The sequence below is a fragment of the Scaptodrosophila lebanonensis genome, unplaced genomic scaffold, assembly GCF_003285725.1.
Source record: "Scaptodrosophila lebanonensis strain 11010-0011.00,11010-0021.00 unplaced genomic scaffold, SlebRS2 tig00000024-arrow-pilon, whole genome shotgun sequence".
Classification (NCBI taxonomy): Eukaryota; Metazoa; Arthropoda; class Insecta; order Diptera; family Drosophilidae; genus Scaptodrosophila; species Scaptodrosophila lebanonensis.
The window spans coordinates 2,501,915-2,525,406 of NW_022060538.1; the positions used below are offsets into that span (position 1 = coordinate 2,501,915).

A 23,492-nucleotide genomic window follows, 5' to 3' on the forward strand; every position below is an offset into this window, starting at 1 on the left:
CAATAAAATTTTCAATTAAATCGATAATATTTGGAATACATAGATATACATATCACTTCAATGTCTTAAATATAAAGTTATACATTAATATGAGAGCCTTTAAAATAACTGCGATTGCACTACATAGATCAAGCACGGTGAGACCTCTCAATTTCGCTCGTGAGAATAAAGATTATATGACTTATGATAATGAAGTTGCACAATATCAGAAATACATACGTAAATGATTATAAATTCCTGACCGGCTATATACGGCAACTATTTGTTGTTGTCTGAATCTGACGAAGCTCCCGATGCGAGAGGGGGCGTCGATCGACCATCGGATTGCCCTTGGTTAACTAAACGCTGACGTTCCAGGTACATGGAGACCTTAATGTTGCGCACCTGATGGTTGTTGATTAGCTTTAAGAGCGCAATAACGGCCAAGCCCACTGATGTAGCAAAGGAAACCCATGCGCCAAACTGTGCTGTTCCCATTTCCATGTAAAAATTAGAAGTATCAATTTTTTCTGTATCCCCACGTATGACATTCTGACCCGCTGATGTCTCGCATGATGGAAAACGTTCGGTCATTCCGTCGCACCACACAATGAATCCAAGTGTTATAAATATCGCTGATAAAATTGAGATGGCCAGCATAAAAATTCCCAGCACAACATCGATAAACAGGGACAAAAATGAAGGTTCTGCATCCGCATATTTCATGACCCAGAATCTGCAAGGCATACATAGATACATATGTATGTATGTAGCTTTTTAAACAATTGTCTCAGATATATACATATGTCGATATATACATACCGAATGATCTGGAGTATGGAAATGCACGATAGAGCTATGCCCGTTAGAAAGGAGAAGTTGCAGAATCCATCAGAGGCCCAGTTAACATCAAACATACCATCCTCCTCGCGCCACTTTCCGGTGGTAAAAAGCAGACAGTGGTCACTAGAACGAAATTACTCATTTCTGAATTATGTACTACATACATACAGGGTGCGCCATCTTTTATGTCGGTATGTAAATATTGAATAACTTTGTCATTAGTGACCGATTGACTTGATTAGACCAGTGTTGAAAACCTCAGTTGAAGAAATTGTACAGAGCCAAATTAAATAAAAATATCTCATACTTGAAAATCGGTTGTTTATTTTCAAAGATATTCAATGTTTACAGACCGACATAAAAGATGGCGCACCCTGTATGTATATATTTATGTACATACGAATTTATGTACATAACTGCGCATTAATACATACCAAAACTCATGCAGATTTATCCTGAGTGGTATCCAAATGCAAAATGAGAGTATTAGCAATATTATATGACCAGTAATTTGGCTGAGCAGCAACTTATTTGCCAGTGCCATTTTGAAACGCCCAACACCAAATACGTACTATGTTTTAATAAATGTAATTTGTGTGTAGTTATTTGCAAGTTGCAAGCACAGAAGGCAACAGCTGATGCACCAAGTTAGTGTGTATTGTGTGGCTAGTAGTTTTTTAGTATATTTTATAGGTCGATTTAGGTCGACTGGCAGCACTGGTTACGGCCCATCTCTAGTTTCTGATACTCGTAAAAAATTGTAAATTTTGTTTACATTTTAAGAATTAGAAGAAAAAGAAGGTAAATGTTTATCAATTTATTAATTTTATTATCTTGAGCCGCATTACCACAAGCTGATTCTATCGCATGTGTGTTTTGCACGTGTATTGCGTGCGTTTTCTTATCGGGAGCTTGTGCTGCTAGTTGTTGGTGTATGAGAAATGCAAATGCAATGTGAACAAAGACCAATTAAAAAGAATGGAATAAATGCATTATACGCTTTGCTTTCTCTTCTCTCTCCTGTCTATGTCTATCCACAGCAATGAGATTGAGATTGCGACTGCAATAACTTACTGTGAAACAAAGGTGAACAGCATACAGAAGAGCTGAAATTAAAATTGTACTGAAACCATTTTGTTCAGCAGCAGCAGAGACAAATCGGAAGGGGAACGGTCAGTTTTTCAATGTTGCGTCTTTGAGTTAGCCAGCCCAGGGGAGCCAATGTCTCGGCAACATCAGCAACCAAAACAACGACGACGACGACCAAGGTACAAGCTGTTCAATGCAAACAGTTTGTAGCAGCACAAAGAGCTGAGTCAGAGTTTGAGTGCAGGCAGGCAACTGTGTCCACGTGCGCCGCGCAGACCGAAGAAACAGGGTGGCAGGTGACCTCATAGTCAGGGTAAGGAGAAAGGGCACGCGCCCCCATTCAATGGCAATGCAAATGAACCCTAGATACAGTATAACAAAAACAATAAATACATGTATTCTGTTGTAGCTTGCAGTACGACGTTGACACGCTGGACGAGATTCAGGCTGATACGCTTGGCTGGCAGTTAGTTTGCATGCTAGGAAAGTGAAAGAGAGATTTGTCTTTCGTTGTCCTCTTCTTTTGTTAATTGAACTTAGATCATCAACGTGCACTGCCATTAACTATAAAAAGTATAAAAACACATATTTAAAAATATTGTAATTAGTATATAAAAACTTAACGAGTGTAACGACTACGGTTACAACAAAATGTCCAACTCCCACTACAACAACCACCAGCAACACCAGAACAACTACCAACAGCATCAGCAGCAGCCGCACCATTCCAAGAGCAATGGTGACGATCGGCATGGCGACTACGGCCACCAGCAGCAGCATCAAGTGCTGCACCATCAGCAACGCTATTTAAATGGCCACAGCTTGAAGCCATTGGATCGTGTCGCCGTGCCGGACATGTGTCTTTTCTGCTTCGAGGTGCTTGACTGTGAGCTCAACAACATCGACGGGCCGGGCGTGCCTATGTTTAGTAATGATGCCTACCCCTTGTTCGTCACCTGGAAGATTGGACGCGACAAGCGGCTGCGTGGGTGCATTGGCACCTTCAGTGCCATGCAGTTGCATAACGGACTGCGCGAATATGCGCTAACCAGCGCCTTTAAAGACTCTCGCTTCGCACCCATTTCGCGTGACGAACTGCCGCGACTGACCGTCTCTGTGTCCATTCTGCAGAACTTTGAGGAGGCACAAGGTCATCTGGATTGGCAGCTCGGGGTGCATGGCATACGCATTGAGTTTCTTACGGAGCGTGGCTGCAAACGCACAGCCACCTACCTGCCGCAGGTGGCCACCGAACAGGGCTGGGATCAGACGCAAACTATTGACTCATTGCTACGCAAGGGCGGCTACCGAGCAGCTATAACTCAGGAGTTACGCAAGTCCATCAAGCTAACGCGCTATCGCTCACAGGAGATTCAAATGCATTACAAGGAGTACCGCGAGCAACTGGAGCGACGCAGTGCTCAATTTGGCAAGGTGCAGTGCTAACAATTAGACAAACCGGAGGTGGAGCACCAATGATCGTCCTGGCTCAAGGCGGGCATAGTGCTCGTCGTGCTCCTCCTACTGCTAGCCATTGAATTTAGCCAGGGTGACGCGGATCGTGACAACGGTATTTCGGATACTTTACCCTATGCTTGAATTAAGACGGACATCCGTGTTGTTCGCTTCTTAAAATATTTGAAGTTAATCAGCTCTTTATTTTCTTTTTTCACCCATTTTGTTGTCGTTTTAAGCTTGAAGGCTGCGACTGTGTTAGGTAGAAAGTGGCATCAATTTAACACAATTTCTTTTATACAAACATGCATATTTGCTTATTATACTAGTATAAACGTCGTTGAGCAATCAAATCAATTAGAAATAATTTACAAAAACAAAAAATTAGTTACCTTTTAAGTTAAACATTTTCTCAAATTCTTTTTTATCGTACCCCCAATTGCTGGTTTCTACTGTTAAACCATATACTTGCTATATATAAAAACCTAAAAATAATAAAAATGAAAACGAAGCAAAAACTTAAAAATACACAAATTCAAGTTTAACAATTATATTAAATAGTTTTAACAATTATAACAAATTATAATACTAATTCTATGCGAAATAAATAAATGGGCGGCTTCTTTCTCCAGAGCCGTACAGAGTAATGAAAAGAATTGTTCCTTCATTCCCAGCATTCCAGAAGTAAAACATCATCACGGTCTCTGCTATAAAGTTACATATGTATGTATATGTTCTCTTTATTTTCGTGTGTCGTTAAATCTTCGATTTCTAAGAGCTATTCGTCAATGCATATTATGTTCTCTCTATATGTATGTATGTATGTGGAAGTGTCTTGGTAATTTGAGCCTTCCTAACAAAACCGATTAACAACTAATCTAATAACTGGCCATGCTAAATCAAGCCTAAGCCATAAAAACCTATATGAATGCAGTTTACAAATATTTCAATTTTGAAGAAGCACTTCTCTAATGGTTAATGTCAATTAATTAACTATGCCTCGATCTAGTACATATTGTAGCTCATTTGCTGCATTTAAAACTTTTGCCCTTTATAGCGAGCGCAACACAAATGAAGCTGAGCGTTTTCTTTCTTTCTTTTTTTGTTGTTATCTTGTCAATTATCAACGTATAAAAATTGTGTATAATTATTATAGCATGAGCGTAATTACTTGTATCTTAATATTTCCATTATCAATACATAAAAATGTTGCATAATCATCATAACTTGAAAAAGCGGTGTACATTCACGTGCATATTATTTTTCGAAAATATATAGTATCTAGCCACTATACATACATATGTATGTACATACATATGTATGCATAACAATGAATTTATGTGGCGCAACAATATGCGTCTGGCAGTAATACAAATAAATTAAAAACAACCGTTTAACTTAAAACTCGTCGCATGGCAGACACACGTTCGAAGACTTAACTTGTTTTGTTGTGTGTTTGTGTGTGTGTATATACGAACATACATATTTATGTATGCATGTATGTATATATGTATCATATGGGTCTCTTGAGTGAGGCGAGTTTCTGTGTGCTATAACCTCCAGTCTCAGTGCACGCAAAGAAACTGCTCCAAGCACGAACACTATGTGGTCGCCAGAGCGTTCCACTCGAAGCGTGGATTCTTCGAGTGTGTAATGGGTAGGCAATCGGGCTCGACCAACTTCCACATTCCCTCCACCTGTTCCACAGCGGCTAGACTACAGTAGGGTATCTTGTGTATAACCTGACGCAGTTCGTTGGTGCTCCGTGCTGCTCCGCCTGTCAGTTGTCGTGAGCATGTGTCCAGGGTAGTTGCATGAGCCACAACCAAAATATTTCCAGCTACAAAGAAAGACAAGATGCATTAAACGAGCTGTACTGTTGTTACTATATACATATGTACATAAAATACAAAATTGTGAAATTTTTGTTAGTTTATCACTCACTTGTCTGCTCTAATATCTGCAAAATCACATCGTGGTTACGTGTGTAGAACTCCTCAGTGGACTCCTTTAGCTGTGAGGTTAGATTGCCGGCGGGCTGTATCGGCTTATAATCTAAATCAATGTTGTATTTCGCCTCTTTAAGCTCGTTCTTGCTTAGCCAATCGGGTACACCGCTCGGATACCAGGCCATCCACTCAAATAGGCCAGGCTCCAACTTAATTTTATGTTCGCCACTTAGATTTAGTCCTTCCAGTGCGCTGGTGCAGGTCTGCACGCAACGATACGACGGTGAGCAGTATACATGATCGATCTGCACCTGTGCCTCTAGCAGAGCTTCGCCAGTGAGGCGTGCCTGAAACAAACCTACATTTGTCAGCGGCGAGTCATTCTGCCAGCCCTCTGGGCTATTCTTGCGCCGTGGCAAATTTTTAGGCATGTTCAGATCCTTGCGAACGTAGTTGCCAAACTCATCGAAGCAATATGGTATCCAGGTGCCAAATGTGAAGTCGACTCGCTCACCATGGCGCATTATATAAACCTACAATACCAATGCGGGAATTAAGTAAGATATATGTCATTTTCTAATTGAAGATTACATACCTTACGATTTTTACCGAATCCTGACAAGGATGTCGCATGTTGTAATGAAAACGAATGCGAGTGCTCCGAATGAACGCTCAATGTGTCGTCCGGCCTCGGCGCCTGCGGCTGTGGTGGCTCTACCATTATTTCGTCAGCATGCTTGGGCACTGATAATGAGCCAGATGATGACATATTCGCTGTGATTTCAATTGTGGGCGTGTGTGGATTGTGCTGATGTGTCAGATTGTGATTGTTGAGCAGCTGCAGCTCCAAACAAGGTTGCAGTGTCTGACGCAAGTATTTTTCAACACTTTGTTCGGATTCCTCTGTGAAAGAGGAGCCCTCTATAATTTCTGGTTGTATTGAGCCTAGAGAGATGTACGAGTTATAAAATAAATTCATTGACGGCAACAAACTGGCCTACTCTGTTGCCTTTCCCGCTGGCGATCTTCAGGCTCTGTGGATATGCTGCGACCATCCACTATATCCAGGTCCTCAGCAGATGTAAGCGATGGTGTTATGCTCTTGGACAGTTGCACCACGCGATGAAGTGTCCAGGCGTCCGACTCAGCTGTGCGTTCGGTGTAATTGACAGGAAGATGTCCAGCGCTACCTGTTAGCCAGGATATACCTTCGGCCCAGCCGTCAGTGGAGCTGTCAACTGCTTCGCTGTTTAAATAAATGTAGTCTCCTATTCGCAACTCCAATTCATCCGTCTCGTGCGGGCTGTGCGGATAAACGACCTTTTGTACCTGCAATTCCGACAGAGTTAAGACAATGCTTGCTGTAAATTGAATTGCTTGCTAACTTGTTTAGTGGCAAGTCTCGGATCGCGTGAGTACAACCGCAATTCCCAATTGGATGCGCAGCTGGCGTCAAGTGTTTCCACAAGTGCTTTTAGTGCATTAAATTGTGCCTGCGGAAACTGATATGCGAGCGTCAAGTGCAGACTCTTTACGTGCGGCTCCAATGAGATGGCTACGAATAATAATAGGCATCTATTAGTACAATGCTTGCCGACCCTATGGAGCGAACCTTAAATAGTGATTGCATGCACGAAATAAGCATCGTCATTCTTAAAAGCAATTAAATGATAAAGATAAGAATGTTTTGTGTGATTGCTACGGTGTCTATGTGTGTTGGGGAAATGGTTTTGAGTCATGCATGAGGTGTGAAGAATTCAAGCATAAGTATGCAGACATGTTTCCAATTTCCATTGAACAATTTTTCATTCAAACTTTCGATAAAATGTATAAGCCACAAGTCATTTATGAAATATAATGATTCAAAGTAGACTGTAATTTTGAATGATCAAGTGTGGAATTAGAGTTCGGAACATGTCTTAATCTATTGATCTATTGGAATTAGATGGCGCTTACATCGACTGCTGCGTGGTATGCAGCGTGTGCCTGAGGAGACAGCGCCACACCAGGGAAAGCAGGCTACAATGGCGTCCAGTTGCTCGTACGTATCGCTTATAACTGTGATGATGCGTTATCCGTTCGCATACAACAGCCCAACAGATTAGTAATGCAGGCAGATAAATAGGAAGAGAACGAAACCGTAAGCCACTCCGAAACTGAACCAAACCGAACCGAAAAGGAACGAAAGAGAACAGAAAACCAGATTTTGCAAAAAACTAAAGCCCCAAAAATAGGAGTGCACCAATAATACTTTTTACTGGCACCATATGCATACTTGAGTTGGAAACCTCTTTGACGTATTGCAAAGCGAGGCGTTTCAGATAATTCGCATCCTCTTCGGACACAAAGAAGCCCATGAAATTCTGGCTCATATACGGTTCTAATTTAATCGGCCGATCCAACATTGCGCCGGTCATGTCAACGACCTGCTTAAGAGCCTTTGACAATTGAAGAGAACATTCGTCCGGAGCCTGTTCATTAAATGGTGGGAAATTAGAAATGACTTACAAAATTTCTTGTACTGTTTGGCTTGCCTTGAAGAATGATACGAGCGTTATGTGTGGCACATAGTTGTGAGCTCCATTCCAGCCGCACATCAGTCGCGATTTCGACCAGAACTCCTCCAATTGCTGCAAAAAGGGCCCAGTGGGACAGGCATAAATGATATATTCTCGTGGTGCACACTCGTCCAAGGTGGCATCGTTTACATGGGCCAGCAGCCAGTCCGAGGCAATTTGCACGCCTCGATTGCCTGTTGAAGCTAGAGCCTTTTCGCTATGGGTGTGGGCGTACATATTTACGTAGGTGTAGAACAGGGAGAAATAATCAATAAATGGATCTGCGTATTTCTTTTATTTGCCCGTATCGTATTGTGGATTGTGTGATCGAACATTGCTGGGCAGTTGCCTAATTTTGTCCCAGTTGACAAATGAGCCGCTACAGGGAAACGAGGTACATACATACATATGTTACTTACGCTCTATGCCTAGGAAAGCCCATTTGTAGCAGAGTTTGCAGCGGCGTCAGATGCTGCTTCGAGATACGCGTAGGCGTTTGGTTCTTTCGCGGCGGCAACGTAGCCATGTTTAGGGAATGCCTCCTGGGTATGGATTTGGCAGTTGGACTCCCTCTTGGTAGGAATTTTAAGTTGTTTTCTTTGATAATTTATCAATTTGAATGCACAGTTGTCATCTATTGCATATGTATGGAATAATAACTACTTGCCGATAACTTTGACATGCATCAATGCGAAAGCCCTAGCTGCACTTTCCGCAGTTCATTGATGTAGAATGGTTTAAAATATTACAAATATTTCTCTCAATGGGAACAATGCCTTCAAAACATTTGTTGTAATTTAAGGTATTAAATTCCATAAAATCCCTTGTGTTGGATCTAACATAAAATTGCCTGACATTAGTTTTGTTTACAACTGAACCGCTTTAAGCAGCTGTTAGCGGCTGATGCAGGTTTATCAAATCACTGAAAATATCTTATTGTATATCGCCCTGTGCTTATCGATATTTGTGAATCGACCGAAAAGTATCGATTACATCGAGCATAAAGAAACAGGAAAACATTGTATTTATAAGTCTGAGAAACAACGCTACCAAAATTAACTGCGTAGTTGTACAGTAATAAGTGCGTACGATAGCGAAAAATTGTGTAGTTCAACTGTAAGTTTAAATATTCGCTTTAATTGCTTGCAGCGAGCAAAAAACAAATGCCAGGCAACTGTGAAAAAATTGAGAAAAAATTGTGTTACGCAGCAGTATGGAAAATGCCAGTGGAGTCTTAATCTCACACACACAAATGCAAATGCCTCTGTAGTTGTGCACAAAAACAAGTCACTTGTGGACCAGCGGGATAGTGCGGGTGCGAGGCTAAGCTCGCAATTTTTTTGCTTCCGCTCATATTTTTTTTATTTGTTTTCCATTTTGAAAAATGTTTGACTTAATTATTAATAATTACTACACACTCCCCTTGGGTACAAATACAGTTGAATTCGAAGGGCGTTTTCTTTTCGCAAGACCTACAAAATATTGTTCTGTCTAGTCTTTTGTTTTGATTACGCAGCTCAATAATTGGCCTTGATAATATTAGTTCATTGTTGCCTTTGTCACTTTCTCCGTTGTGCATTTGACGCCTAATTAATCGTCATCAAATGTTCGTTGGCTCGATGCGGGCAGCGCTTGATAGTGAGGATCAGTAGTCCAACATAATGCGTGGCGATGAGTCATGGTCATGAATGAGCTCAAGCAATTGTTTATTATTTTGTTTATCAGACAAAGCTGAAAGCTTTGCGCAAGATATTCTGGTAATCCGAGTCGCTTCTGATAACGGAAGCAGCCTCATAATCAAATTATGACAGCGTTAAGTGCATATTTTTAAACTTGAATCGATATGTCTGTCTATTTTGAAGCAACCAAACCCCCCGCATAAGGCAACAGAAACCACTAAAAAAAACGACAGCAGCAACTGCAACAACAACGATATGGCGACCCGCAAGAAATCTTTGCTGAAAGTCATTATATTGGGAGACAGTAGCGTGGGCAAAACATCGCTTATGAACCAATATGTAAACAAACGATTCTCTAATCAATATAAGGCAACAATTGGAGCAGACTTTTGCACAAAAGAAGTAGTAGTCGACGATCGCGTGGTCACAATGCAGGTTGGTACCCTTTAGAACTTGCCTTTGTTTGTTTAGTCATATGACATTTGCCGCTAGATTTGGGATACAGCTGGCCAGGAGCGCTTTCAATCACTTGGTGTTGCCTTCTATCGTGGCGCCGATTGCTGCGTGCTGGTCTATGATGTGACGGCACCAAATTCATTTAAGAATCTAGATTCATGGCGTGATGAGTTCTTGATACAGGCCAGTCCGAGGGATCCCGAACATTTCCCATTTGTTGTTCTGGGCAACAAGGTGGACCTGGATAATCGTCAAGTAAGTCGAATGTTATTTTCCTCAGTTTTTTATTTATCTAGTTTCTTGTTATGCTAGGTGTCTACACGACGTGCACAGCAATGGTGCCAATCGAAAAACGACATACCTTATTATGAGACTTCTGCCAAGGAGGGCATAAACGTGGAAATGGCGTTTCAAACTATAGCCAAAAACGCGCTGCAACAGGAGGCGGAGGTAAGGATATTGTGAAAAAGCTGCTTTTAACGGCACTAAATTGAACTCTTTTTTTGTGTTCAGGCTGAGATTTATAACGAATTCCCCGATCAGATACGCCTAAACTCTGATAGAAATAATCGTCCTGGCAATGCTGACAACTGTCAATGCTAATAGAATCGATTGCAGAACTAACTTCAGAAACAAAAACAGTAACAACGCAAAGTGGATAATTAAACAATTTATATTATTAATGTGCAGCGTAATATTGAGCATAAAAGCGAATTGGGAAAAACTAAAATTTGAGAGCGTGTTGTAACCTTAAGTGAAATAATTTCAGCAACTAAAGTGGTAATAAGATGCTAAATTCAAGACAACTTAACGCATTACAGCAGCAGATTTAAAGGGCTTTTGAGAAGAATCCAACCCTACCTACGTAACCGCTATACTATATTAAAGTATAGACGCTTGACGGACACACATACACATGAATATGGTCTATTTACTCGTATTACCCCATACATTTAAAAACATACCTTTTACATATTCTGCATGCCCTCCTAGTACTATTTTGCCATTAATTAGTAAAATTTTTGCACGCAAGTGGCTGTAGCCCCTGCAACGACAGCAGCAACAAAAATCTAAAAAAGAAAAAACAAAATCTTGTGATTGTAAATTTAATAAAACATAATAGACAACTTTTAATTGTAATAAATTTTGTACATACATATGTATGTATGTATATCCATAATTTGATTTGATTGGCCAAGCCTTGGCTAAGCAGCTTTCCGTTTTGCTCTGATAGACATTTTCGTACAATACATTCGAGCGTCAATTTGTATTAGTTTATTTTACTATTTAGTAAACAGGGTGAATTTGCTCTACTTTAAAAATATGTTTATTTGCTTAGAATCTGTATTATGTACTTTTCCACTAATATAATTTTGATTACATATACTTGAAAATTTGATTTTATGTTTAGATTGTACAATAAAAAATTAAACAAAACTCAATAAGATTTACATACCGACATAAGATGAATATTAAAAATAAAAATTAACTTTTAAATAAATTGAGAATTGCGTATGGATTAGGTTTAAACCGCCGATACTATCGATACTTGCATCGATAGTTTTTGCAGTCAGCTGTTGCTCCAACATACACACACATGCAAATGTAGCTTTACATAAATTTCGTTACGAGCCTAACGCGATTTCAACGGCGTATGTCAAAAATGTTAGTAGTGGTGCCACCGGCACCACCACCGCCGCCACTAGGGTCCCTTTTGCGAAACCCATCTCAAACTTTTGGAAGGGACGAAGCTGTTCGTACCATTACAAATAACGGATTTGTCGAGTGTTCATGGGCGTGGGAACACCCAGAACTTCAGAGAGGTTGCTACTTTAATCGCGTGTGCGAGAATGATGCACCGAAGCAGTGTCAATATTATGACATCCCAGGCCTATTACAAGTTGGACCTACCTGTGGCCCAACCGCATTAACCATATTACTGAATGCCACTCAAAGAACGACAACGCCTTCAGAACTGTGTGCGGAGGCGAAGGCCTTAGGCTATACTTTGAACGGTGAAATCTTCAGTGCGCAATATTTATTTGAACTCACGCGAAAACACTTGCTACTTGGGCCTGGTGAGTGCCAGTTGTATAAGGGACGCTTGTGCTGCGACAAGGTCAAGGAATTGTTGCGAGCTGGAGGCTGTCTGCTAGTTCCGTATCCTTTTCAAAAAATAGAAATCTAGCTTCAAAAAATGAGCACTAGTTCATGTAGAGAAGTATGGATACTACTGGGGGGTAATAAAAACTCTGGCTGTTATCGATAATTCGTGGTACACGATAATCGTCAAGTTTTCGGTTCATTGTACAAAAGGTACATTAAGTGCTGCCAAGTGATTTCCGAGTTGTTTGTGGTTTTCAGCGGTAAAAAGGCACACTATTTGCAAATTGTAATTGTTGTTTGGCAATCGTTGAAATTATAAATAGCGATATTTATGGCCACCGAGGAGGAGCAGGTACGTTTTACTTAAAATATTCTGTGTGGTTGGCTGACTTGTGTACTTGCAGCTCAGCCAGGTTATTCTGCCGGTGAAGGAGCCCCTTGATTTGATACGCTTGAGTTTGGATGAGAAGGTGTACGTAAAGATGAGGAATGAACGCGAGTTGCGTGGCCGATTACACGTAAGTTAACATACGGCTTATGGCGCACTTATAAAAATGCTTCTTTTCGACATATAGGCCTTCGATCAGCACTTGAACATGGTGCTTGGTGATGCCGAAGAGACAGTAACTACTGTAGAAATTGATGAGGAAACGTATGAGGAAGTGTACAAAACGACAAAAAGAACAATACCCATGCTTTTTGTGCGTGGGGATGGTGTCATATTGGTATCGCCTCCTATGCGAGTGGGCTAGACATAAGAGTTTTATGTTACACATTTCTTCCTCATTTAGATCGATAAATAAAGAGTTTTACATTGTGAGCCATTAGACTAAAACTGAAAATTGTTACTGAATTGTTTTTACTTAATTCACAGTAATACCGCGCTTATTGTTTTATGAATTTTGTTTTCCTTAACATTCTGTGTACCGCTGTAGGTACGACGCCGATGTCAATCATGCGCCTTGTTTGAAAACTGGCCATAGAGCTCATTGGGCCCTTGTCTTAGGTTATCTGATTGATTCAAGAGATAAGGTTTGTTTGGATTGATAGTTTCTAACTATTCGCTAATATTTTTTAAAAACTTCATATTTCCAGTTCTTTGTTATTGCCCGCCATGGAAAATCGAGTAATTTGGCCGTTTGGTCGCTGGACGTCTTGAGCGAAAGTAATGGGAATCTTCAAGAGTTCGCACAGCCTAAAGGTTATCCGTGCAGCACTCTTTTTGTACAACCCCCCGGTGGAATAGGTGGTGTTTTAGGATTGAGGGAACGTGCAATCCTAGTAAACGGTTTGCCTCTGCCCATTGTGCATGTGTGCTAAGAGCATATTTTCATACGAATTAATGGAAGATTGTTTATTTTTAAAGCCAAATTATAATTTTGACAATTTCAAAATTTAGTAAATTTTAAAATTGATGCGCCAATAAGTATTAACACCTCTATCACTATAATCAATATTAAAACAATTTTGTTATGAAGCACACTGCGGCTCAATTTACGTATAGTTCTTTGAGCTTCCGACATTTCATGATCTATATTTTCCAGCCGGTCTGTAGTGCGTAATAATGACTCCCGCTGAGTTCCCAAATCGGAAAGCACCTCTGTACCTATTTGCTCCGTTTCACTTGCAATTTGATTAGAACGGTCCAGACTGTTCTTCATATTGTGGAGGACCCTATATGTGTCCACGACTAAATGTTGTTGCTGGTCATGATCTCTGTTGTTGCTGCCGCTGGGCAGTTGAGTGTAGCCGCCGTGAGACATCTTGAACGTGTGTCACAAAATCTGTAACACAATTTAATAGTTACTAACTGCTTTGTAATCCATGACTACTTAAATATAAATGTTTCACTGCCTCTATGCGGGTCGCCCTTTGTGGTTATGGCAAAACCAAGAAACTCGATATGAATTTCTTTAAATGCACTACGAGTTAAAATCTCACGAACTATTACTTCAAGCATTCGCAGGAAAACGCCAGTAGAATGGCTGTCGAACAGAAATCATTGCTAAAGGTCATCATATTAGGAGACTCTGGCGTTGGAAAAACAGCTCTAGCTTGTAAATATTCGAACAGCTATTTTCCTATAAACACGCAAGCAACGATTGCAGTGGAAATTCTCACCAAACGGATTCTTGTAGATGATAAAGTGGTCTCAGTTCAGGTAATTACAGATGGATCTTTGTTTGTCAGAACCATAAAATGTATACAGCTGCGTTTCTTAATAGATATGGGACACAGCTGGAGCAGAACGTTTTAACTCACTAGGCACAAGTTTCTATCGTGGTTCTGATTGTTGTGTGCTGGTCTACGATGTGACGAATAAAAATTCATTAAAGAATTTGCAGACTTGGCATGACGAGTTCCTAAAACTAACGGAACCGGCAAATCCTGAGCATTTCCCCTTTGTTGTATTTGGCAACAAGACCGATCTGAAAAATCGCCAAGTGCAGGAGCGTCAAGCTCGGCTTTGGTGTCAATTAAATAACAACATTCCCTATTATGAGATTTCAGCTAAAGATAGCAGTAATATTGACTTGGCTTTTAGAGCCGTTGTTGAAAAAGCTCTCCAGCGCGACACGAAACAAAGTAACCCGCAGGATCTTGATAGAATCACTTTGTCCCCACCATTAGAAACAGATAAAACTTCTGAAAAATGCTGTAAATAGCTAATTTTACTAATTTGCTATATTGCAAAACTGCGTAATAAAAGACTATAAAAAGAATTTATTTATTTGTTGGTTATTCAGAATGGTTGTGTGAACAACAATCCGATATTATTCACCTGCTCTTGATTATAAAAATCCCGCAGGAAGCTTTGGCAGCTGCGTCATATGAAGGAAAATTACTGAATGCACAAATTCTATCGGGACTATATAAGCTATCGATAGTATTACAGCTGTTGTAATGCAAACAAATCGTTGAATTAAGCAGCAGTACAAAATGTAAATCAAGTTTCGCGTGTGGAATGTCCTTTTACTAATTCTGTAGAAATTAAGGGAAAACAAATCTGTTCTGGGAACTTCGATTGCGATTACTATGGAAAAACAGCTGATTGCTTCGAAAAATGGGTTGCAGCCCCACCGATTATTTACAATTTCTCAAACAAAAAATTACGAATTTGCGTAAACTAAAATTGTAAAAAACATTAGATTAACAGCATTTTACGAAAATCACCGCGGATTCTACCCTCGGTTGGCCTGCGACTCATCCAAAAATGTATTCATTAATTTTTCGGACACCTGTTGTCAAATCAGCGCTTCATAAATAAAAACAGTGTTGGGTAATTCATATTTTCCTTCTGATTGGTACTTTTATTTATTCGTTGAATTACAAATATTTTAATATATTTTAATATTGTTTCTTTATAGAGAACAGTTTGTTTGGGATTCAGTTTCCATTGTAGATCTTACGCATGAAGATAATATTTAACAGCTGGGCAAATTTATACAAGCAGAAATTCAAACAAAAGTTATATTTCTTCCCATATGCGTATAATACGGGGAAAAACTCATAATAATTCATTTTCAAATTAAATTTAAGACCTGCCAGCTGTTATCCAAACAAATTAATAAATGATCTAAACAAGAATGGAATGCTATAGTTGAGCGCAACTATGTAAAAAGAGTCCGGCACGCAATAAACTTATAAATGTACCCTTTCTGTATAAATTCAGAAGTCCAAAAACGATCCCAATTCGAATATACAATAGTCAGCATCTTAACTAGCATTTGAGTATGAAATACGATTGAAAAAAAACATGTGATCGATGCAAGAACAAAGTCATGGCGCCTGACATACTGCTAGAGGTATTGATATCGTAAAGTGATAAAGCCATTTTCCAGAAGATGCCGGTACCGTTTGTGGTGACAAGGAGATGCCATAGGCAGGCAATCACTGATGAGTTCAAAACCAAAAGTGAACTAACTAAGAGATCATTTAGTGGCTATTCATTTCAAACGCCATGTCCATCACTTTGTAAACAAAAACAGTTTGTTCGTAATGCGGCGGCTCAAGGTTTATGCTTGTCATAAATGAAGCAATTATTGATCGAGCTTCTCGGATGCTGTAAACAAATACTTTATGTTATATAAAACAACAATTTAGATTGTTTCTTCTTTAACTGTAATATATTTAGTAATAAAATTAGAAATTATAGAGCTTACATGCTTTTTCATTTCACTATGCACTCTCTCAATGCTCGGATTCCAGTTCAAATGGAAAACAATATTTGTAACTTTTACAATAAACCTGCAATCTGCATTCATCTACTACATACAATACATACATATGTGGTTTGCCTTTCCAATTTTCTATTTGTTCCATATACACATTATATAGATGCATGAATATATAGTTTGGTATAATTGATATCATATAACATTACTAATGCAATTTTTGCCATAAACTGTTCACAATTCGAAATTTCAAAAGTCACAACAATAAGAGTAGTACACATTTTGTATATGTTTGTAGATAGGTATATGTATATGTATGTATATATTATATATAGTCCGACGTACATGTCATTTGTTTGATTTAGGTAGGACATAAACGACGGGTTGGTTACATAAGTAAGTGTTTGTCTGCCAAGTAATTGTAGCCTTAACTTTGCTTCCTGCGTACCACTAGTTAGGATCGTTGTTTGAGCGAGTTGAGATCGACCCGTTAAACGCCATTAGTCGTGCCTTCCAAACGATTTGACAACAATTCCTATCTCAACATACATACATAGGTAGTTCACGATACGTAAGCGATATACATATGTTTTTAATATGTTGGTATATACTATATAGACAGCTAAAGTTTTGGGGCTATATACTGTAAGACCAATATTTTCCTTCGATTTGTTTTAACTGTAACTACAAATAGGTTTACTAGGTTTTTTATAATTTCTTCCGATATTTTTGACGCGCGGTATTTAATTGAATAAAATAACGTTTTGAGTTTATTTGAAAATTATAATATGCTTGCTATGTATGTATAGTAGTATGTATATATTTCTTATGTTTTGGAGTGTGGGCTGTTCATATGAGTGTGTTTGTGATGTAGCGTTTGGCTTGAACGTAGTATCTGATAAATTCACGATTTGCATACCGAAAATTAAATTAGAGTTACATCCTAAGTGTTTACGAACTAAAAATTTACAAATATGTATATGTAATTATACAATAAATTATCATTCTTCTTCGTTTTATGTATGTATATTATTTATTGCCGTGCAAGCATGTTGCTTGCTTTCAATTTTTGTATGTATGTATGTATGTATGTATATGTATTTATATGTATATATGTGTGTGTCTGTGTTTAAATGTCTGTTGTGTCTCCAGTTGTTGTATATGAGAGGGTTTAAAATGACTAGGATAATTCAGCACAGGACATTGGTGTGCAACCAATGAGTGCAATTGGAAAATTCTTGACGTGCGTTTGCCACTGCGAGGAGAGCTGGAAGAACTTCACGCCAGTCCATTCGGTGCCGTCGATATATACTGCAAAAACAAACACACATACATATATATATATATAATAGAAGAAAGTGCAATGGAGAGAGGGACCTACCACGCAGCGGCACGGGATGCGACTGCTTTGGTGAGCAAATCAAACGAGCAACGCCCTCAACACACTGCTCCTTCTCGAGATCACGTTCTTTATCCTTCTTCTTACCCAAACGCATAACTACAAGGATCACAATATTAAAGAACTGCCGCTCAGTTGACTTCCAAAATATGCACTTACTCTGCTTCTGCTTCTTCTCCTTGGTGGCAAAACTAACAGTCAGTCCATTGGACATATCACCCAGTTGTTGTGCATGTTGCGGCAATCGCCACACCTGCAGATTCCTAAATGTACTCTTAATGCTATTCTTGCCGCCGGCATCGCTACCACGCGACATGCCACTCTTTGACTCCTTGACATGCGTCTCTCCAGGCCTAACTAGCGGCCAGTAGTCCACCTGTAGTTCAACGGCCTCGGAAGCAGCAGCGGCAGCAGCCAGTGCACCGCTAAACGTCTGCGTCTGCTGCGAAGATGGGGTGCCGAGCACCTCGCCGGCCCCACGCTCACGATATGATGAAGCCGATGATGGGGGTGTTTGCAGCGGCGGCGATATGCGTCCCATGTTCTGCTGCAGTTGTTGTGGCGGCGAACCGGACACAATATTGGGCGAGCTTTGGTTGCCTATGGGTATGGCCGAGGAGCTGACGGGCTGATTCACCGAGCTAGCTGCACTTGTGGCCGAATATGAAGAGCTGACGCCCTCTTCGAGATCCAACGATGCTTGGGTCCCGTCCAAGTACCCAATGCGAACATCCTGCAAAAGAGGAGCACTTTAGTCATAAGCATAAGGAATTGGGAATTGTTTTCTATACTCACACTCACGAACGGGACAAAGATTTGGCACGAGTCCTCGTCTTTGTAATTAACCATGGCCTCGGCAATGGGGATCTGTGTGCAAGGACCTGCCGCGAGCAAATACCGTTGTATACGCTGCACTAACTCCGCAATATCTGACTTTCCCACTCCACCTGCATCGCCCAACGTGGCAGTAAGTGCGGTGGCATTCACTGTAGTTACTGCACTGACCGCTGCCGCAGTCGCAGCCGCCCGTTCGCACAGCTGCGTCCAATTTTCGGAACCAAACATGGCGGCATAGGCCTGATCCATCTGGCTCAAGTGGCGGGAGACGCTACCGCTGCTGCTCCCACCAATGGGCACTAAGTAGAAGCGCAGATGGTTCAGCCAGTCAGGTGGACGCACCCCCAACAGCTCCACATAATGACGCAGAGTGGCGCCTTGCAGCCAGTCACCTCCAATGAGCAGCACCTTCACAGTGTGCGGTGGCTTGGCGTTCGAGTTGCAGCTACAAGGAACAAAAAATGGGTATTGGGGATGGTCAAGATTTAGATCGGGGATCACTTACTACTTCTGGATCTTGGCCATGAGGGCCTGCAGCACGGCCTTTACTTCAGCCGTATTTTGCGGTACAAAAGCCGGCTTAAAGGAGTTGGCGAAGAGCGTTACTAATTTTGGCAGCAATGTGCTGCCTCCTAACGCCTCAGGCGGACTTATGATGGTCACCACCTCGGGTATAGTGATGTCTTCGCCAGCGAAAACGCGGCTCAGCTGATCGAGCAGCATTTTGCGCGGCTCGACATTAGTTGGAGACAGGCAGGTCTCTAATACTGAACGTGGTTCAGCGCTAAGGCTGAGTGTTTGCTTCTTCTTGCCGCCGGTGCTGCTCCCGCTGATGGCGATGCTGCCAACACCACTGCCGGGCGTATTGCTTGAGGTGCGAAAGAGACGCGAGCGTTTCTCGGTCTGCACGGGTGTTACACTACTGGCCATACTGGCGGCCACCGAACTCACTGGGGTCAGCTGATGTTGCTGATGCTGTTGCAGACGCATGTGATCCCTGTCGCGAGGGGGACTATTCTGCGGATCAGATATCTGACCGTCAGTGTTGCCGGCATTGCCCTCATTGCCCGAGCTGTCGTTGCGATAATCGATCCCACCGCGATCTGCCGGGTGATACAAGTTAGATAGTAAGTGGGGGTCGGCTCACTGCCCAGTGAACGGGGGGTCTAGAGTCTGGGTAGACTAGAGTGGAACTGATTAGGATTGAATTGGGACAATAAACAAAGCACTTAAGATATATGCACTATAGGCACTGGGTCATGCATACATACAAAAATGTGTACAATGGATGGAGTGGGACCGAAGGGTGTTTAGAGTTTTGGTATCTTTTGGGAACGGCTGCACTGGTCGAATATTAATTTTACGACGGCCCGGTAATAACCAAATAAACCTCCCTCCCCTGCACTCTGACGCATCCGAAAATAAATAATGCCTCAAAATAGCTTAGAACTTGCGTCTGCTAGACATAAACACACAAATATACATGGTAGGCTCATACACCTGCGCACAGTCACGCATCCGAGTCATGTAAATAAATAATTAATACAAATTCCGGCTACAACAGTCAAGAATATAATTAGGACCCTTTATGTGATTATCGACCATTTGCTAACGGAACAGGGAACTATTAAAGTTTCATTCATGAAGTCTCGGGGACACTTTTAGTGTTACTTATCAGAAGAATAAGCGGACGCCGATAAACCTTTACTATAACGTATTTACTAGTGTCTTAATTAATGAAACCTTGCACGATCTCTTAATATTTGATATTCTGCTTAGAATCGGTAGCTCAGGAGATAACGAACAGTTAGTATTGTCAGAACAAAAAGGAACTTTCTCTTGAAAAGATCTACATCCAGGAATTAAGCTAGGTCGTTCGCATGGAGGATGGGCAAATAGTTCGGCGTTATCTATGGGTTTATAGACAAAATCGAATTAATAAATCAATCGATAGTTCAGATTTACTATGTCTAGCATGGAATATATACAGACAAACTATATGTGGACAGCTAGATTGTTTTAAGACTGAGCATGCACAGTAATTTACACCTACAACTACTTTTTTCGACTTCTACAAACAACAAAATGCGGCTTAAGTCGGCACTACTCAAATATATAGCTGAGCAAACGGTATGAGTACAAATATCAGGTGAATTAGTGTGCGTGAGCGTGTGTGTTGAAGTAGTCTTTGAGTGTTGTGGATGGTGGGTGTGCTTTCAGGCATGACAAAGGATCTAGAGTGACTCATGTTTGTAAGTATATGTGTTCGCATTAACGCAAAAGGGGAATGGCTTCTCAGCACAGTGGATGCTCACTATCTAATTGATGGGTGGATTAAAAATACATATTTATTCAGGTAATCATTGTCTGTTCACAGGCAGGTTGATGTTATTTGAGTGAATCATATATTTTCTTGTACGATGTGGTTCTGATTTGCGAGCATCTACCGTACATATCGTACATGATTTGTAAATAGTTGGTGTAAAAGGGAGGGAAATAAGTCTAAGAATTTCGGGTGTCGAGGCAATTTCAGATTGTATATATTGGTAGTAGTATGCATGTAATTTGGATTCTGTGGTTGTATTTGCGAGGTGTTTAAATTAAATTAAAGTATTTGATTTTGGTATTGTTTGGTTTTTGACTTGCTGTAATTTACACAGACCTGGTGTGGTGGCCGAATTGTTATTGTTTGTTAAATGAATGCTTTTTGGGTTTTTGTTATTTTCAATATTGTATGATGAATTGGTCAATTGGTCGCTTTTATCCGATGATCTGCGCTCAGAGTTGCCTGCAAAAGAAATTGTTCAAGCCATGCAAATGTTTGTTTGTTTGGTATTTCTTTTTGTATAGTTTGTTTTTGTTTTTTATTTTTAATTACAGCTAAAATAAATCAAAAACATGTCTCTTATGGTTAGTTACATACATAAATGAAAATGTACAAAAAGCGTTTTAGAAATGAATGCTCATCTTGATACTGTTGTTGTTGCACTGAATACCCGAAATCGATTCGCAGTTAGGTAACAAAAAAAAGTAAAATAAAACTATAACAAGAACAACAGACAAGGCGCAAACGATTTTTTGTTAATATTTGTCTCAGGCATTGGTGGCTCATTCTCGTGCTTTTTCCACATAATTAGGTTTACGTGAATCTCAAAAAATGGCCGTCTGCACGACGTCGAGTGCGCAGGATTTATTGCCAGCATCGGTGTGTGAAATTTTGTCCTGCCGCTCGATTGTCCTTCTGTCTGTCTGCGTGTGTGTGCAGTGATGGGAGAAACAAATTTGCGACGCAGCCTTGACCCGAGTGAGGACGTGTTGCTGACAATGGTTGCCGCCGGACAAGGGTACGGACAGTCGAATAGACAAACAAATACGCAGCCAAGAGTACAAGCGCCTTGGGCTGCAACAATTTTAACTGGGCCGAAATTATAGGCGGAAATAGCGCACCCTCTTGAGTGGCTCTGTCTGTGTCGGTTTGTTGAATTGTCTGTGTGTTTTTGTGTGTGAATGTATGTTTGTTTGATTGTGTGTTGTTCTGTTGTTGTTACATGATAAACGTTATGCAAATGCCAACAAAAACAACGAAACGAAGAACGCAACGCGCTAAAGTCAAACAAGAGAGACAAATTGATAGATGTACGAGTATGTAGGTGTAGGCATAAATGGAGATAAAGAGAGCGACAGCGAGAGAAAGATACTGATACAAGTAGCTTAATCGTCAAATTCAAATCAATTTACAACAGATATAGTATGCTCTCTTGGATAAGTACATATGTTTAAGCTTCTATGTATGTGTAGGGATCTTTAGTGAGTTCCCTACGAGTGAGTAAAAATCTGCTCCAGAAACTCCGTCAATAATAAGTACACCACACGTCGTCGTTTTAATCAATTGAGTACAATATTTATTCATGTGCAAATTAAATCAAATTAAATTAAAGTTTATTCATAACTTGTTCACAACGTCTGCTCGCTTCCGAAGTCAAACTCTTACTCCTAAAACGATATACTTTCTTAGACTACCCTGGACTGACCACCCCGATAGTCCGATGATTATCTGCTGGTTCAAGAGCTGCCAACCCTACATTCGGCCGTCCTGATTCATTATTCGACCCGAATGATGGAGACCACATTTTCATATACTCTGCCAGCGTATTGGTCTTTAATGGCCCTTCACCATCGCCCACTTTCTCAACAATGTACCGGCCATGTCTTAGTTTACGCGTCACAACATAAGGACCCAAGAATTTTCCCTTCAGCTTCAATCCGGCGCCAAATTGGGTACGCTTGATAGCGACCATATCATTGACTTGGTACTCTTTTTCTGGCTTTCGGGACTTGTTGAATAACTTGCGATTTTCATCTTGTATTTGTGCTATGTTCTCTTTAGCTGTCTTGCGAATATCTTCTTTCTCCTGCTGCAACTCCAAAATATACTCTTCCTCTACAAGCTTTTCTATATCACTGTCATACTTGGTTCTCATTTGTATGCCTGTCAGAATCTTAAATGGAGATATCTTAGTACTTCTCGGAGGGGTGGAATTTATAAACGATTGTACCCTACCTACATGCTTGTACCAGGCTTTCGGATCCTCTGCGCAAAGTTTGGTTAACATAGTAGTGACCACCCTATTAATTCGCTCCACCTGTCCATTACCACGCGGCACTCCTGTCGCTATCAGCAAATGTTGGATACTCTGTTCCTTACAATATTCCTCAAACACGTGTGCAGTAAATGCGGTACCTCTATCGGTGATCACGCGCTTTGGGTTTCCAAATACTTCGCCCTGTTTCTGCAACTTGTCAACCACCTCATCGGCGCCTGTACTCTTTGTTGGATAAAGCCAAACAAATTTAGAAAAAGCGTCGACAACTACTAAAACGTGGTTATATTGTTTCCTAGTCAACTCCATCGGTCCGATATGGTCGATATGATATGTTTGCAAAGGCTCATCAGATTTGTCGATTAC

General features: G+C 40.6%; 9 protein-coding genes across 12 annotated transcripts in view; 5 read left to right on the top strand and 4 right to left on the bottom strand.

The window, feature by feature from the left end:
- Positions 1-8: 8 nt before the first annotated feature.
- LOC115621393 (transmembrane protein 179) lies at positions 9-1,446 on the bottom strand. Its single transcript, XM_030515035.1, has 3 exons — positions 1,257-1,446; positions 802-945; positions 9-715 (listed from the first exon to the last, which is right to left on the bottom strand). The coding sequence occupies exons 1-3, from the start codon at positions 1,364-1,366 to the stop codon at positions 259-261; spliced, it is 711 nt and encodes a 236-aa protein (XP_030370895.1). The 5' UTR covers positions 1,367-1,446; the 3' UTR covers positions 9-258.
- Positions 1,447-1,539: 93 nt separating this feature from the next.
- LOC115621392 (uncharacterized protein CG5902) lies at positions 1,540-3,912 on the top strand. Of its 2 annotated transcripts, none has more exons than XM_030515033.1 (4): positions 1,540-1,623; positions 1,863-1,908; positions 1,968-2,224; positions 2,321-3,912. In XM_030515033.1, exon 4 carries the CDS (start codon positions 2,563-2,565, stop codon positions 3,355-3,357), a length of 795 nt encoding a protein of 264 aa, XP_030370893.1. In that variant the 5' UTR covers positions 1,540-1,623; positions 1,863-1,908; positions 1,968-2,224; positions 2,321-2,562; the 3' UTR covers positions 3,358-3,912. The 2 variants fall into 2 exon arrangements, with proteins under 2 accessions (XP_030370893.1, XP_030370894.1); XM_030515034.1 differs by having other exon boundaries at positions 1,558-1,623; positions 1,965-2,224.
- LOC115621391 (protein UBASH3A homolog) lies at positions 3,901-8,499 on the bottom strand. The gene is made up of 9 exons (XM_030515031.1): positions 8,293-8,499; positions 7,850-8,090; positions 7,591-7,786; positions 7,272-7,373; positions 6,701-6,870; positions 6,317-6,644; positions 5,911-6,260; positions 5,311-5,848; positions 3,901-5,206 (listed from the first exon to the last, which is right to left on the bottom strand). The coding sequence occupies exons 1-9, from the start codon at positions 8,397-8,399 to the stop codon at positions 4,968-4,970; spliced, it is 2,271 nt and encodes a 756-aa protein (XP_030370891.1). The 5' UTR covers positions 8,400-8,499; the 3' UTR covers positions 3,901-4,967.
- Positions 8,500-8,857: 358 nt separating this feature from the next.
- LOC115620220 (ras-related protein rab7) lies at positions 8,858-11,142 on the top strand. Its single transcript, XM_030513360.1, has 5 exons — positions 8,858-8,989; positions 9,736-9,987; positions 10,045-10,263; positions 10,321-10,458; positions 10,522-11,142. Exons 2-5 carry the CDS (start codon positions 9,808-9,810, stop codon positions 10,609-10,611), a joined length of 627 nt encoding a protein of 208 aa, XP_030369220.1. The 5' UTR covers positions 8,858-8,989; positions 9,736-9,807; the 3' UTR covers positions 10,612-11,142.
- Positions 11,143-11,479: 337 nt separating this feature from the next.
- On the top strand, positions 11,480-13,540 carry LOC115620219 (UPF0692 protein CG33108). The gene is made up of 3 exons (XM_030513359.1): positions 11,480-12,168; positions 13,050-13,146; positions 13,210-13,540. Exons 1-3 carry the CDS (start codon positions 11,663-11,665, stop codon positions 13,432-13,434), a joined length of 828 nt encoding a protein of 275 aa, XP_030369219.1. The 5' UTR covers positions 11,480-11,662; the 3' UTR covers positions 13,435-13,540.
- On the top strand, positions 12,306-12,956 carry LOC115620222 (U6 snRNA-associated Sm-like protein LSm3). The gene is made up of 3 exons (XM_030513363.1): positions 12,306-12,466; positions 12,519-12,632; positions 12,690-12,956. The coding sequence occupies exons 1-3, from the start codon at positions 12,446-12,448 to the stop codon at positions 12,864-12,866; spliced, it is 312 nt and encodes a 103-aa protein (XP_030369223.1). The 5' UTR covers positions 12,306-12,445; the 3' UTR covers positions 12,867-12,956.
- On the bottom strand, positions 13,442-15,096 carry LOC115620221 (vesicle transport through interaction with t-SNAREs homolog 1B). Of its 2 annotated transcripts, none has more exons than XM_030513361.1 (2): positions 14,897-15,096; positions 13,442-13,898 (listed from the first exon to the last, which is right to left on the bottom strand). In XM_030513361.1, the coding sequence occupies exon 2, from the start codon at positions 13,875-13,877 to the stop codon at positions 13,503-13,505; it is 375 nt and encodes a 124-aa protein (XP_030369221.1). In that variant the 5' UTR covers positions 13,878-13,898; positions 14,897-15,096; the 3' UTR covers positions 13,442-13,502. The 2 variants fall into 2 exon arrangements, with proteins under 2 accessions (XP_030369221.1, XP_030369222.1); XM_030513362.1 differs by lacking the exon at positions 14,897-15,096 and adding an exon at positions 14,740-14,786.
- LOC115621921 (ras-related protein rab7-like) lies at positions 14,096-14,780 on the top strand. The gene is made up of 2 exons (XM_030515765.1): positions 14,096-14,275; positions 14,340-14,780. Exons 1-2 carry the CDS (start codon positions 14,096-14,098, stop codon positions 14,778-14,780), a joined length of 621 nt encoding a protein of 206 aa, XP_030371625.1.
- Positions 15,097-16,213: 1,117 nt separating the features above from the next.
- LOC115620218 (phosphofurin acidic cluster sorting protein 2) overlaps positions 16,214-23,492 on the bottom strand; it is a 42,593-nt gene continuing 35,314 nt past the window's right edge. Inside the window, exons 6-11 of one of the 2 annotated variants that reach the window (XM_030513357.1) lie at positions 21,188-21,313; positions 19,031-19,628; positions 18,484-18,970; positions 17,848-18,421; positions 17,671-17,787; positions 16,214-17,600 (exon numbers count right to left, since the gene is read on the bottom strand). In XM_030513357.1, the coding sequence (XP_030369217.1) occupies positions 17,470-17,600; positions 17,671-17,787; positions 17,848-18,421; positions 18,484-18,970; positions 19,031-19,628; positions 21,188-21,313 (2,033 nt within the window). In that variant the 3' untranslated portion in view covers positions 16,214-17,469. The remainder of the gene's footprint in view (positions 17,601-17,670; positions 17,788-17,847; positions 18,422-18,483; positions 18,971-19,030; positions 19,629-21,187; positions 21,314-23,492) is intronic. The other variant, XM_030513358.1, reaches the window with a different exon arrangement.